This window comes from Heloderma suspectum, chromosome 2, assembly GCF_057233095.1.
Source record: "Heloderma suspectum isolate Gila_16-S chromosome 2, 16-S_ref, whole genome shotgun sequence".
NCBI classification, from domain to species: Eukaryota; Metazoa; Chordata; class Lepidosauria; order Squamata; family Helodermatidae; genus Heloderma; species Heloderma suspectum.
In genome coordinates, this window is record NC_139459.1 from 204,018,377 (window position 1) to 204,031,947 (window position 13,571).

General features: G+C 39.2%; 1 protein-coding gene across 1 annotated transcript in view; it reads right to left on the reverse strand.

The window, feature by feature from the left end:
• PRKCA (protein kinase C alpha) overlaps positions 1 to 13,571 on the reverse strand; it is a 296,418-nt gene that overhangs the window by 33,483 nt on the left and 249,364 nt on the right. The window contains exon 9 of the mRNA XM_084837479.1: positions 1,582 to 1,725. Coding sequence (XP_084693605.1) covers positions 1,582 to 1,725 — 144 coding nt within the window. The remainder of the gene's footprint in view (positions 1 to 1,581; positions 1,726 to 13,571) is intronic.

The window sequence follows — 13,571 nt, forward strand, 5'->3', positions numbered from 1 at the left end:
TTGGTCCTCTGCAAATTCATAAATTTGCTTGATTTGATAAATTTGCCTTATATCCTGGAAACAGCCATTCATTCATTTTTAAACAACAGCCCATAGGGAGCAAGAATGTCAACATATGGCCCAAGCAATGTCCACAGCACTCTTGTCCATTAAGGAATCATTCTTTGACTTAAAGCTGTGTTTCACCATAAAAAATCAATACTTTGAACCTATTGGACACCACAAAGGCTGCACAACAAATTATTATCCTCCTCCACAAATTGCTGGTAGTGTGGAGCCGAAGTGGGATCTCATACACATGATGTGGAGCTGTCCAGTAATAAGACCTTTCTGAGGTGAAGCATTAGCAACAACCTTATGTTAGAAACTTTGCTTGTATTAATAAATTAAACACACACATGTGTTATTGAATTATATCCCAGGCCAGGAATTATGGACTATGAAGGTGTTTGGTATGCCTTTTCTGTGGTGGCCCCCACTCTGTAGAACTCCCTCCCTAGGGAACTCCGTCATGCCCCCTCCTTAGTGAGCTTCCATCATGCATTAAAAATGTGGTTGTTCAGGCAGGCATTTGGGGTGGGTTAGGGTATTTTAGAAAATGTTTTTATTGTAGAATTTTGTTTTAAACTGTTTTATTGTATGTTGTACATCGCCCAGAGTGACTGGTTGACCAGCCAGATGGGCGATTAATAAATTTAATAATAATAATAATAATAATGGTGCTCCAGCATTGGAAGGAAAAACAGTCACCCTCAATGCAACACTGGATGGAGGACTTGCATTCTCTAACTTTGTCTGAACTCATCCTGTATCATTATGAGCACAAAGAAGTTGCTTACAAGGATATTTGGTCTGCTTTTCTGAACACTTGTACCTAGTAGTTGCCACTTCAGTTTAACTTACTTCTTCCCTTATCAAGGACCAGAAACACTGTTGTTGTTGTTGTTGTTGTTCAGTCGTTCAGTCATGTCCGACTCTTCGTGACCCCATGGACCATAGCATGCCAGGCATTCCTGTCCTCTGCTCTCTCCCGGAGTGTGCTCAAGTCCATATTCATTGCATCAGTGATGCTATCTAGCCATCTCATCCTCTGCCGTCCCCTTCTCCGTTTGCCTTCAATCTTTCCCAGCATCAGGGTCTTTTCCAGAGAGTTTTCTCTTTGCATTAGGTGGCCAAAATATTTGAGCTTCAGCTTCAGTATCTGTCCTTCCAATGAGCACTCAGGGTTGATTTCCTTTAGTATGGACTGATTTGACCTCCTTGCAGTCCAGGGGACTCGTAAGAGTCTTCTCCAGCACCACAGTTCGAAAGCATCCATTCTTCGGCGCTCAGCCTTCCTTATAGTCCAGCTCTCACAGCCATACATTACTACTAGAAACACTGTATCCCTCCCTTTTTCCCTTCTCCTGAACATTCTGTATTATTACTCTTTTTTACTGCTGTTTATGTGTTTGTGTATGTATGCATGTATATTCTGCTTTTTAGTATGTGTAAATGTATACATATATGCATAATCAATAGAAGGGAAAAAGCAAAATCCTTAAAACAAAGCACATGGAATAAATTATCAAGGGTTACTACCTTCCCAAAACTTCCTTTTCCAAGCACCATGAGAAAGTTGAAATCTGTCAGCTTAACCTGATCAAGGTTATTGGATGGTATGTTACCGCTCCGGTCTTCGATTGGAGATATCACCTTGTTAGCTGAAGGTCCAAGTCTGGCTTTCTAATGAACAAAGAATATTACTGTAAGAACCGGAGCTTGTTTTAAGAGCTGATGAGACATTTGGAAGGCAGTGTCTGCATGTGATTGATCTGAAGGTTTGTGCTCACAGAAAAGGCTGCATAACAAATATTGTACAAGCACAAATTCAAAAGACCCATTCCAACAATACTGTGGAGATTGCTATAAGTGATGCAAAGTGGTAAATCTGTGCGAAGAAGCAACATCTCTTATTGGGTTAACAAAAACCAAACCAAACCACAAAAGAAATCGTTACATTTGTGCCCAAATCCACAATATCAATTAATTTATGATTTTTCTTTTCAAATATGAATGACTGTTCTTAATAAAATTCAGGCTTTTAGTGCGTTAAAAGAACATACAAAATATTTTAAACGTTCTTGTTGAAATTCACTCTTCATAGCAAGGTTTTGACAGCTTCTGACATACTTTATGGAAAGATAACCTTCACCCTAAACTGAACAGATAGCATATTTATTGATAGCATATTATATCAATCAACATCACTAAGGTCACTTTCCAACCATCATCATCAAATTTGATTTTCAATCAAATGTTGATCTTTGTGGAAAAATATTGTTGTACTCAAATCATTTTTCTTGTGAGTTTTATGCTTTGCAGAGGTATCCTTTGGGGATAAACACATTTATTTTAAAAAATGAGCAATTCTTTATATGAATTGCTTTTCATACTACAGAATATCAACGTGGGGAGAACGGTAAGACTCTCCTCAAGGTAAGTGCCTACATAACATATAATTGCTTTGTTTCTATAAAATCTCACCTACAGCATCAGCCATCAGCAGATATGAAAATAAAATGGTTTATTAGCGACAATATTTTCTTATCTCTTTGTTTTATTTGCAATGCATCTGAAGGGTTAGGATTTCAAAATAAAGTCATTTTTTTGTTAGCATGATGAGCAGAGAATGCAGCCTCCCTTGTTGGACAATAAATCACTTCCTATATGAGCTGGGGTATTTACAGTCAGACACAAGTCTGAGACACATGCCAGGGAAAAATCCCTAGACCTTCCTTGCCATTCATGTGTCTACAGTTAATGTCCAATCATTCAGTATTATAATGATTCATAAATGCAGAGATCTCCTGACTGCTTCTAAAAGTGTTTCTCAAAAACAGATATATAAGAAATGTAGGGTCAGAAGCATCCCCGCTATGTTCACAGTAGCATTTCACTTAGAAAGTTTTTTCATTGGAAAGCACTGGCAGCATCTATTAGCTGAATATAGCAAATCCTTCATACATAGCAAGTCCTACTAGGTATATCACTACCTGAAAGTCATCTGATAAAAGAAAAGACACACAGATTGCAAAGGAGCTTTCAGTGACTTTGCCAGAGCAGAAGAATCCTGGAATTATAGAAGCTACATTAAGAATGCATACAATATTTTTCATCAGTGGTTCAGAGATTTCAATGTTCTATGTCCAAGGTGAATTAAGATACATTTCTTGAATGGGGAATATCACCATCATCATCACCAGAACTATAAAACATAAGAGGTAATCCCTGCTGAACTACCTCCAATTCCAATGTGGGAAAATAAAAGATCACTTAGATTAAAGTTTGGAACAGTATGTTAAAAACCAGCCCTTACTTAGACAATGTCATATTTACAATTGTTGACCTAGGAAGTTAATTAAGAAAACACCAGAGTTAACCCTCATGACAGAAAATGAGTTTTTAAAAGTAAAGTTGGTCTGAGATTAATATTGATCAGGACACAATAAAATAAAAGCTGTGATCCTGAACAAGTGTTTTTAAATATATGGTGGCCAAGTCTAGCAATAGCCTGAAAAACAATAATATGGGAAGTTAAAGAGTGTCCCCTAGAAGCCCTTTTTGATTTGGATGAATATATAAAGCAATTTATGACTGACAGGCCAAAATACAAAATCATTCCTAATTCATATTTTGCAGCACAATACAAAGGAGCACAAATGTACTGCATCTTAGATGCAATGCCCACCAAGGGGATCCAGGGCTGCTCTAGCAGCCATTTGAAATGGGGCACAGAAACTCATGCCCATCATAAAAGCACTTCTATAGCTATGCCATGTAGGAACGCAAAATGCTGACATAGCTGTGCTATCATGGCCTAGTTCACACGTAATGATAACCCAGATTTTAAAAAAATGTCTGGGTTATTGTGAATGAGGCAGCGTGCTCATTAGTATCCATACTGCTAACTGAACCACGGACAGAAGCTCCATGTTTTGTTTAGAAGCTCTCGCTTACAGTGGGAGAGATCAGGCAACATGTACCTGTTGTCTCGTTCACGATACGCCCCCCCCCCCTTTTAAATCTGGCTTATCATTACATGTGAACCAGCCCATTATGACTCTGCCCTGGGCACTGATTGCCATTTCAAGACAACACAACTTACCCATGCCTCAGTGCTAATGAACATTGATTACTGTGCAGATTAGAAATAGAATTATAAATAAATAGTGACGTCCATGCCTTTTCTCAAGTCCGGTGGGGGGAAATGTCCTATATCACAAGAGAATCTACAGAAGAACTAGGAAGGGTTAATTGCCATCTTGGTGGCTGGCAATCCCCATTCCTTAAAGAACCACATCTTGCCTGAGGCACATGCTAGCTACTATGTGATACCGTGGATTAAGCAACATGAAAAGCAACAAAAGCTCAAAAATATTATGACCTATTACATTACTGACATATTGGAGCCAAACTGTAGAATGTGAACCATTGCTCAATACATAAAATACAATTATGTGCCCTAATTTTTAGGATACAGAGCATTATAATTGTTATATTGTAGCATATACTGCATATTCTTCCAGTCTTGAAAGATTATTTATAGTTTTAATTACATTACTGTTTAGAGTAGAAAGCTAATTTCTGGTAACAATTTTAGATTATAACCACAAATACCATGTAATTCTTCTGTAATTACATTATGCTTATTTGTGGTGTTTCTTTTTCTGATGTTGGTTTCAAATACACTTATCTCAGATAAAGCTATAAGGAGCATAAATAATCTGCTCATTATACTGCTTCTGCAGGCATTTAAAGTATTGAATCCTGAAAACGATAGGTCCTTTTAGATATAGTGTCTAAAGAGAAAGGATGGTTGGTAAGTTCAATACTACCCCACACCAATGTTCTGTAAATTTCCGTTACACTTATGAAAGAGTGATCACAATGAATACTGGATTTTATTTTTTAGTTAATGCAATAACTCATGGTGTTCTGCAATGTTATGGTTGTAGGCTTGACCCAAGATAATTTGCTGTCTAAAGCTTGCTGCAGAAACAACCTCATTTGCAAGTCTCATCTCCTTCCTAGGCAGCTATGCAGAAAAAGGCTGCAGAATGGGAGTCCTGTGAGAACACTGGCCTCTCTCTGCTAGTCTACCTAGAAGCTTATGCACAGTAACCTGGTTAGAACTCCTCTCGAAACAACTTTCATATGAAATTCCCTTCTTAAATATTCCCTGTTCAGGTCTGCCTCTGACCATATGTTGCTGACTATGAACAAAGCCTATCCATCTGATACCTCTGTGGGTCAGCAGACTGTATCATGTAAGACTCTAATTGGTCATCTGACCACATGCTGAGTCACATGATGCCCATCTAGGTCAGCTACACATGACTGCCTCACAACACACACACTGAGCATTTTCCAAAATGGAAGAGCTTTCAGAGTGGAAAGTTCTAACACTTGAAGTGCCCGAGAACAATAACCTAGTTATACTTATAAATCAATTTATGGCAATTGTTTTCAAACATTTTTAACAGGACCATCAATTGGAAAATTATAAGCTTCTACCCAAAAGCACATCTCCCATTGGCTGCCCATTCTATTCACTATTTGCTATATAGGGACTGCTCACAATGGGATAGGGAACAAGTTATGGAACAAGTTATAATAAATTGTTTATTAATGGTTAGCCTACATTTTGGAGGGTTTTTCATCACAGTAGTTAATAAATCAGCAAAAGATGGCTCAAGGCTCTTGTTCAGGTGTGCACATTTTGGAATTTATGGCACTAGTCAGTGTTAACTGCATTTCTCCACATTAACCTTATCAATGACACATACTCTCATGATAATTTTTGAGCACTAAGAAATCAGTCAGTATGGAATCTAAAATTACTTTGCTTACTTCCACATCAACTGATTTTATGAGATACCTCTGGAGAACTTCTGCCTCTGTCTATAGCTACATGTCTTATGAACAATTATGAGATTTCAAACCATTTCTGAAATACACTATCTTGATAAATACTAGACACTTAAGATGACCTCACTAGTTAAGTGTCTCATAACCATTCACCAGCGTGAACTCTGATTAATGGTAACCCAGATTCCCATTTCATTAGAATCTGAAGCCAGGTTTAATGTTGGGTTCAGATCCTGATTAAATGGGAACCCTGGTTAGTGTTAACCTTTCTGAAAGTCACCATCAATGTTTCTCTTAGTGACAGTTAAGGGAAAGGAAGTGAGGCAGAGGAGAGAGTGTGCATTCCTAAAGTGGTGCCTGATCTCTTAGGCAGCAAGCATTACATCTGTGCTGAACCTGACATGGTAGATCAATCAGAGGTGATTGATGGTGGGGATCCCACTGGGTGGTGGGGATCCCAATGGGTTTTGATAGATTTCAATACAATTTGTTGGGACAAGAACCTTAACGTGAATATTTCTCACATTTGAACCCATTCTAATATGAAATATTTCTCACATTAGACCCATTCTAATAAGAAATCAATATATGAAACAGATTTTTAGCCCAGCACAAATATGAAGATTCTAATATTTTAATGTATATCTTCATGAGAAAATAAGGTGTGTGTTTTTTAGTTTCTCAGACCTTGTAATACACATTTACTTCTTCCATGGTAAGTGTTGTGAAAACTCAGAGAGCTCTTTAACCTCTGAGGCACAGTATTCCATCACATTATATCACAAGCCAAATTTCACCATGCAGTGCACAATGCATGCTGAATAGTCATCAGGCAGAATATCATGCAATAGACTTACACTGTCTTACCTAGGGGAGGCGTTTTAGGCAGACATTTAAACAAGGAGAAAACATTGTGTTCAAGATAATAACAGAATGTTACCTTTGTCCTTTGGATTCTCATGCTGACGTTTCAGAAAGTGGTACACTGGGTGATAGGAAAATAGATATTTTACAGTCCAGTGCTGTCAGGCACTGTGTACATCTCTGTGGTAATTCCAGATCCACTCACAGCCTGAGCACTGGGTTCAGCAGAGCCCATTAACATTGCTGTTTTCCTCTTTCCTTTAGAAAACACAGCTGTGATACACAAATGGGCTTTTAAACTGCACAGAAGGGACACAGTCAACTCTGGTCCTCTTTCAGGCCTGTAAGACCTGTGGTAGCCAGCCATTTTGTTTCAAGTTGGTGAGTTGCTCATCAGACACTGGATCCTGCTTTAGATACAGTGGTGTAAGTCATTATTTAGTGCAAGGCAAAGCAGATTAATAGTATATATCAAGTTGCCCATGAGACAGGTACATGAATTTCTGCTTTGCTTATGCTTATCACTAGTAAAACCGATCTTACATTGTTCACTAAAGGCATTAATATCTCTTAGTAAAATCAAACAAAAAATGCACACAAAAAACTCAAAACATAGCTTTTCAATGACAATTAGTTGTACTATTAAGAGGGAAAAAATCAAGACGTGCACATAGTCTTACTTTCGCTGGTTTGGACGCACCTTATCTTTTAACTTTCTTTTACCCTGTAACCACAGGCAAGATATAGTTTATACATTTTAACCTCTATGGCATAAAACAAAACCACTATCATGCTAGAAATAAACACAAAATCACCTTTACCTAGTACAAATAGTGGACCATCCACCTTGTCCACTCTGCAATGTTCTTTGGTTTTTCCCTACATGGAAACCCTGAGCTATTCTCATTTTATGTGTTCCTTTACAGAGAACTGGTGAGAAATTAGATGTAAGGAGAGATTATTATTGTGCCTTTTTTCTGGGTCTTAATGATACACATTCAGCCACCCAGATAGATAATCTTTTAGACTATACCTGTCAGGGTGGACACTGAGCCCATAGAATCCCAGAGTAGTTCTGATGCTGAGGAAGAGCAGTCGCTCCTTCGGGAGAGGAGCGCGCTCCTTTCCCGAAGGAGCGACTGCTCTTCCTCAGCATCAGAACTATTCTGGGATTCTATGGGCTCAGTGTCCACCCTGACAATACCAAATCTGCAGTCACACAAGATTACAAAAAAAAATTATTTTTGTAAAAATACAAAATCATAACCATTAAGAAATATGGGCAGTATCCAATGCTACACCACTTCTAATGTAAATGACATTGCACTTGTGTAAACAACCTGTAGTGCAATGCTAATAGTGCTTGTAATCGGCAGAAACCCCTATTGATGTTGTGCTAGAGATCATTTGCTCTAGTGCAACATAATTTACATTAGTGGTAGTGTTGCATGGATACCTCCCTATATTACTAAAAATACAATTATGCTATAATACTCATTTTTACTTTGCTTCTGTGAGAAACCCCATTCCTTATGTGAAACATTAGTATCCCTCCCTGTGTCAGCAAACTAGCTCTTGGCATAAGTCATCCTATGAACTAATTTGCTGGCACAGCAGGTGTTAAGATCAGGCTACAATCATATTGGCCCTTTACTGATGTGTGAAAAAGCTGTTCTATCCAAATCAATGGGAATAAGTTCTTAATATGGCAGCACAAGGGAAGCCAATTCTAGTTATAGCACTGCAAAAATCAAGCTCCCTCCTTCCGCAATATTTAATTAAATACCTTAGATTTCTCTTTCAATTTTATTTCCATGGCTTTGAAACTAAACCATGTACTCACACATTTTTGCTGCCTTTGGCAGAGTGCCAACATGTGTGCTTGCCATTGATCCTGCCCCATGCCTGAGGGGAAGGAGAGACTCTCAACTATGACATCACACTGATTTCAGAAGCTATCCAAGCATCTCCAAGTTCCTGCACAACTGTAGAGGCAAGCCTCTGCCCTCCTCCCAAGCTAAGCAAGGGTGAACTAGAGAGAGCTCCACCCTCTCTCAAAAAAGGGTGAGGGAATCTTTCCAGGAAAAAAAAACACTCACTAGCACTCACCATTATGGACTCCTACTTGAATGGCTGCCCATCTACATTATTTCCTGCAGGCACACATGGGGCCAGTTCACATGATCGAACCGCCTGCCATGGCTTATTCAAGCCATGTTAGGCTGTGGTGTGTGCCAGCACATGCCAGCAGCCATTTTGAATATTCATATCCTGGCCATGGCCTGTCATGTTGTCAGAGGGCAGGTACTCTGGGTTATGTGAGGGTTAAACAACTCCTCGCATAACCCAGGGAATATTTTTTCTTCAAACAGTCATCACAATTCAGAATCTATCCATTATCCTCAACCAGAGAGTTAACTCAGTTAAACTAATCAGTATTACTCCCTCCATACACTACTGCGTCACTTGTTTTATACCCCTCATTAATTCTTATACAAAATACAGTTCAGTTCAAACTATGGCAAGCGCCTTGCCTTCAAACTATGATTTGAAGCTACAGTTTGATGGGGTTTGCAAATAGTGGTTTAGAAGCTAGTGTTAATCATATTTTACCAATCTGGCCATCATATCAAACAAGGGTTAGCAAAATCAGGAGGTGGAGGAGAAAACTCATGCACAAAAGTGGCGGACTGAGTGAGCGATCACTTTGGGTTGGCATTACATTTGAATTAAGCCTATGAGTCATGCTACAACTAACTGCAAATAGTAGTGAGGCTGCTACTATCTACTCCATTTGAGAAAGCACAGTATGCCTGTTGTCATAGCAACACATTTAAGAAGAACTCTAAGGAGCCCCTTTGCTCGCTCGCTCTCCCTCTCCCCCTCCCCATAGACAGCAAGAGATTTGGTTTATGTTCCATGTATTTTAATCTAACACACTGGACATATGAATCTATTTTTTTCTGCAGAGCCTATTTAGTATTTTTATTCACTTCAATGACATCTAGTGGCCAGAGAAATAAACAGCTTATGTGACCCACTTCTCTGTTGCTCGTTACAAATTACTACTTTGTACTTTGGAAGACACAACAGATATAAATACAAATAAATATGAACAATGCAGCACAGAGCAATGCAAAACCCCACAATTTTTTTGTGGTTTTCAGAAGAGAAGTCATAGGGTTTTTGTTTGCTTGCTTTTTTAACTATGTGAATGAAAAGAGGATGAGCCTGCTATTAATTTAAATTCAAAGCGGGCCACCCCCCTCCCACACACACACTAAAACCAAAAACACTTAAGACAGTCTTCCCAAACCTTGTGCCCTCCAGATGCTTTGGACTTCAACTCCCATCAGCCTCAGCCAGTGTGGCCAATGGGCAGGAATGCTGGAGTTGTAGTGCAAAATATCTGGAGGGCAACAGATTGGGAAAGGCTGCTTTAACAAAAGAGTTAAGACTCTTACACATTCACTAACACTTCATAACCCATAGAAACAGTAAATGAAGGTTTCAGTCTTAATGTACACTATGTAATCAGTAAAAGCACTCTACATGATCACACTCCCTTACAACTTAGGCTCCATAAACCCACACTTGAATGGGTGGAATGACAGGAGAATGCCATGACAAATGGGCAAAACAAGAAGGTTCTGGGTGAAATAAATTATTTCACCCAGAACCCTGTATATACGCCTATCATTCCATCCAGTCCCATAGTGATGTAAGAATATAATAGGGCTTTATGTTCGGGACTGGGAGGGGCAAGAGGGTGTGGAATAAGGAGGAAGGCCCTAGGGAGCGAGAGTGGAACTGGCCACATGACAGGGACGAGGCTACAGGGATTGGACACAGCAACAAGGAACTGTCACTCCACCAAGCTGTTAGAGCTCTGCAAGAATACCTTTTCCCTTCCCAGGATCACCTTCTCAAGCAGATCTCTTTTTCCCCCTAATCACTCAGCCAATTTACAATCAATCTCCGTATTAAGATGCATTCCATGTTATTTACATGCTATGTTTTAATACAGTCTTCCCCACCCTGGTGCCTTCCAGATGTTTAAGACTACAAATCCCAGCATTCCTGACCATTGGCCATGCTGACTGGGGCTGATGGAAGTTGAAGTCCAAAACATCTGGAGGGCATCAGGTTAGGGAAGGTTATTTTAATGTATATGGATCCAGCCCAAAGTACCAGAGGTGCCAATTGGGGAGAGCATGTGCCTACCACTTCCACATTGACATCAATGGAACATAACAACAATTCCTCTTGCTTGGATTGTATCCTGTATCTACAAATATTGACAACAGAAATGGTCCTAAGTCCATTGGAGAGGGCTCAGAAGACTCCTGCCAGAAACCCTGCAGTCAGCCAGCGCCATGATACTGGGCTAGATGGACCAATGGTCTGACACAGTATAAGGCAGCTTCCTGTGTCCTGTTCCTAGGAGTCAGATTTAACCACTCTCCGAATACATCACTGACCACAATGCTGCTGCTCCCACAAGAGGAAAGAATACTTTATAGCCAAAGTAGAATGGAGACCATCAGCAGAATATTTGCTTACATGGTACTCCTAAAAATGTTGGACTGAAATCAGGTGTAAATTTGTTGTTGTTCTTGTTGTCGCCATCATCACCATCACCATCTATATAGGTCACGGTACTTACAAATTACAGGTATGACAGGAAACAAACACCATTCTAAATGAAATGGTGCGACTATCATTTTGGAGGATATTCTGCTGCAGCTAGATATTTCTTATATCAATAAGCATCCTGTTTTAATTCTTGAACGGATATTTGGAAGGAACAGCTGAGCTGTCTACCTTCTCTGTTACAGTAATGCACTACTGCCCTCCTGTGGTTTGCAAATTTAAAAGGGAACTCTTGTTATCAAGAGAATGCAATGAAAATAATTGTCCTTGTTACTTGATTTAAAATTACACAACAAGACATCCACACTGAACAAGTTTCCCTTTAAAACTGAACTTTACTCTCTTACAAGTATGCAAAACATAAGGTGGGGAAATGTTTGCTACTAACGAGCTTCAGGCACACAGAGTCCATCATGTGATGGAAACCTGTAGACAATACGGTTTCATATTCCATTCCAGACTCATGAATGTCCTGCTATTCCCCCATCCCACCCCCAATCTCTGCCTAGGTGGCCCTCTGGGTCACATTCCCTTTCTTTTCCTAGTGGTGAGATTTTTCCCAAATTCACAAGAGTCATTCTGCCAAAGTTGGGACAAGAGAGAAAAAGCAATATGCTAGCCAAACTCATCCAGGGGAGATAAACAATCATGCAGACAAAAGCCTACAAGACTAACATTAGCAGTCTTAGCAGTCGGAGCTCACTGTGCTCCCCTCTGGAAATAGGTAGGATGTGTAGCACACCTGCCCTGGCTGACCATTTGGTTAGCAGGAACAGAGGTGTTTTTAGAGTTTCCGTTCCTACCTCTTGCCTGAACTCTCTCAAGGCCCAAAACAGCACTGTTCTGAGGCAGATTTAAACACCCCTTCCCTCTCCCCACAACCTCCCTTCTCTTCCTCAGTTTGCTTCATTACACTGAGTAGAGTTTTGTAAAACTAAGAATGTACATCAAACAACAGAAGAATTAAGACTTCAATATCTCTAAAAGCAATGTGTAAGACTCAAGTGTTATAAAAATGTTTTTAATGGAATTGTTTATGTTTAATCAATGTTTCTGATTTATTTATTCGTGTCAGAAGCATCACAATTAAAAAACATGCTATAACACATAACATTTAAAATATAAAATGTAGAAGTTAAAATATATAAAAATTAGACAAATCTTGCCCAGAAACTAGCAACATTAATTACGTTCTGTCGCGCTGTCATAAGGTCCTCATGTGTACATTGGTCAGGGCACAAAGGGCAAGTATACATATGTGTTGTTGTCTGCAAGTCTCCGCGGTCACACAGGGCAGAGATCACCGGACACCCCATTTATCAAAGTGTCTCTAGATCTTGTTACATCCGTACGCAGTCTATTCAATGATTTCCAAACTTCCCAGCTTTCCCGGGTGCCAGCTCCTCTGCTGGTTCCCTCCAGTGTTGATCCTTTGTAGCTTTCCATAAGTCCACTCTACTTTTGAATTCATCAAAGTCTTCTGTCAATCTGAGGAAGCTTTTCCTGGATTTTAATCTCTGAGGAGCTGGTTGTAGGCTGTAAAGAGGATGTTGTTTGGATATTGAGGATTTAAGCCTCTCTTTGTATGCTGCTGCTTCTCTACGAATGTTTCTGATAAATAGGGATGTTGGTCAGCAGGGTGTCATCACTGGACCTTTGGATGTTTAATTAAACTGTGAATATACATGCCATGAATATGGGATAAAAGTTTTTAATTTCCTCAAACTATAAGAAACCAGTCCGATACTTTTTTTTTTCATGGATTTATACACAATTAAATCTACTTATTTTTAGTCTTTATTTGCTTTGCAGAAGAGGAGATTACTAAAAGTGAAAACACGAGCAAGGCAAATGTCACAGGGAGATGTTCATTCTTTACAGAACCCTTGCTTAAAAAGGAGAGAAAGGTAAAGGAAAAGCATCCCATTAAAGCCATCATTTGTTTTAAAAGGAACACATAATCTTCCTAATTAACAATACTGTTAAAACGCATATCCAACATTCAGTACCATAGATATGGTTCTATGGTACTGAATGTTGGATATGCGTTTATGTTAATAAATAATTAGCAATCTTACACAAAGAATATAATTAGCTTGAAGTTTCAAGTGAAAATTTAAGGAAGCAACTAACATTACAAAAAG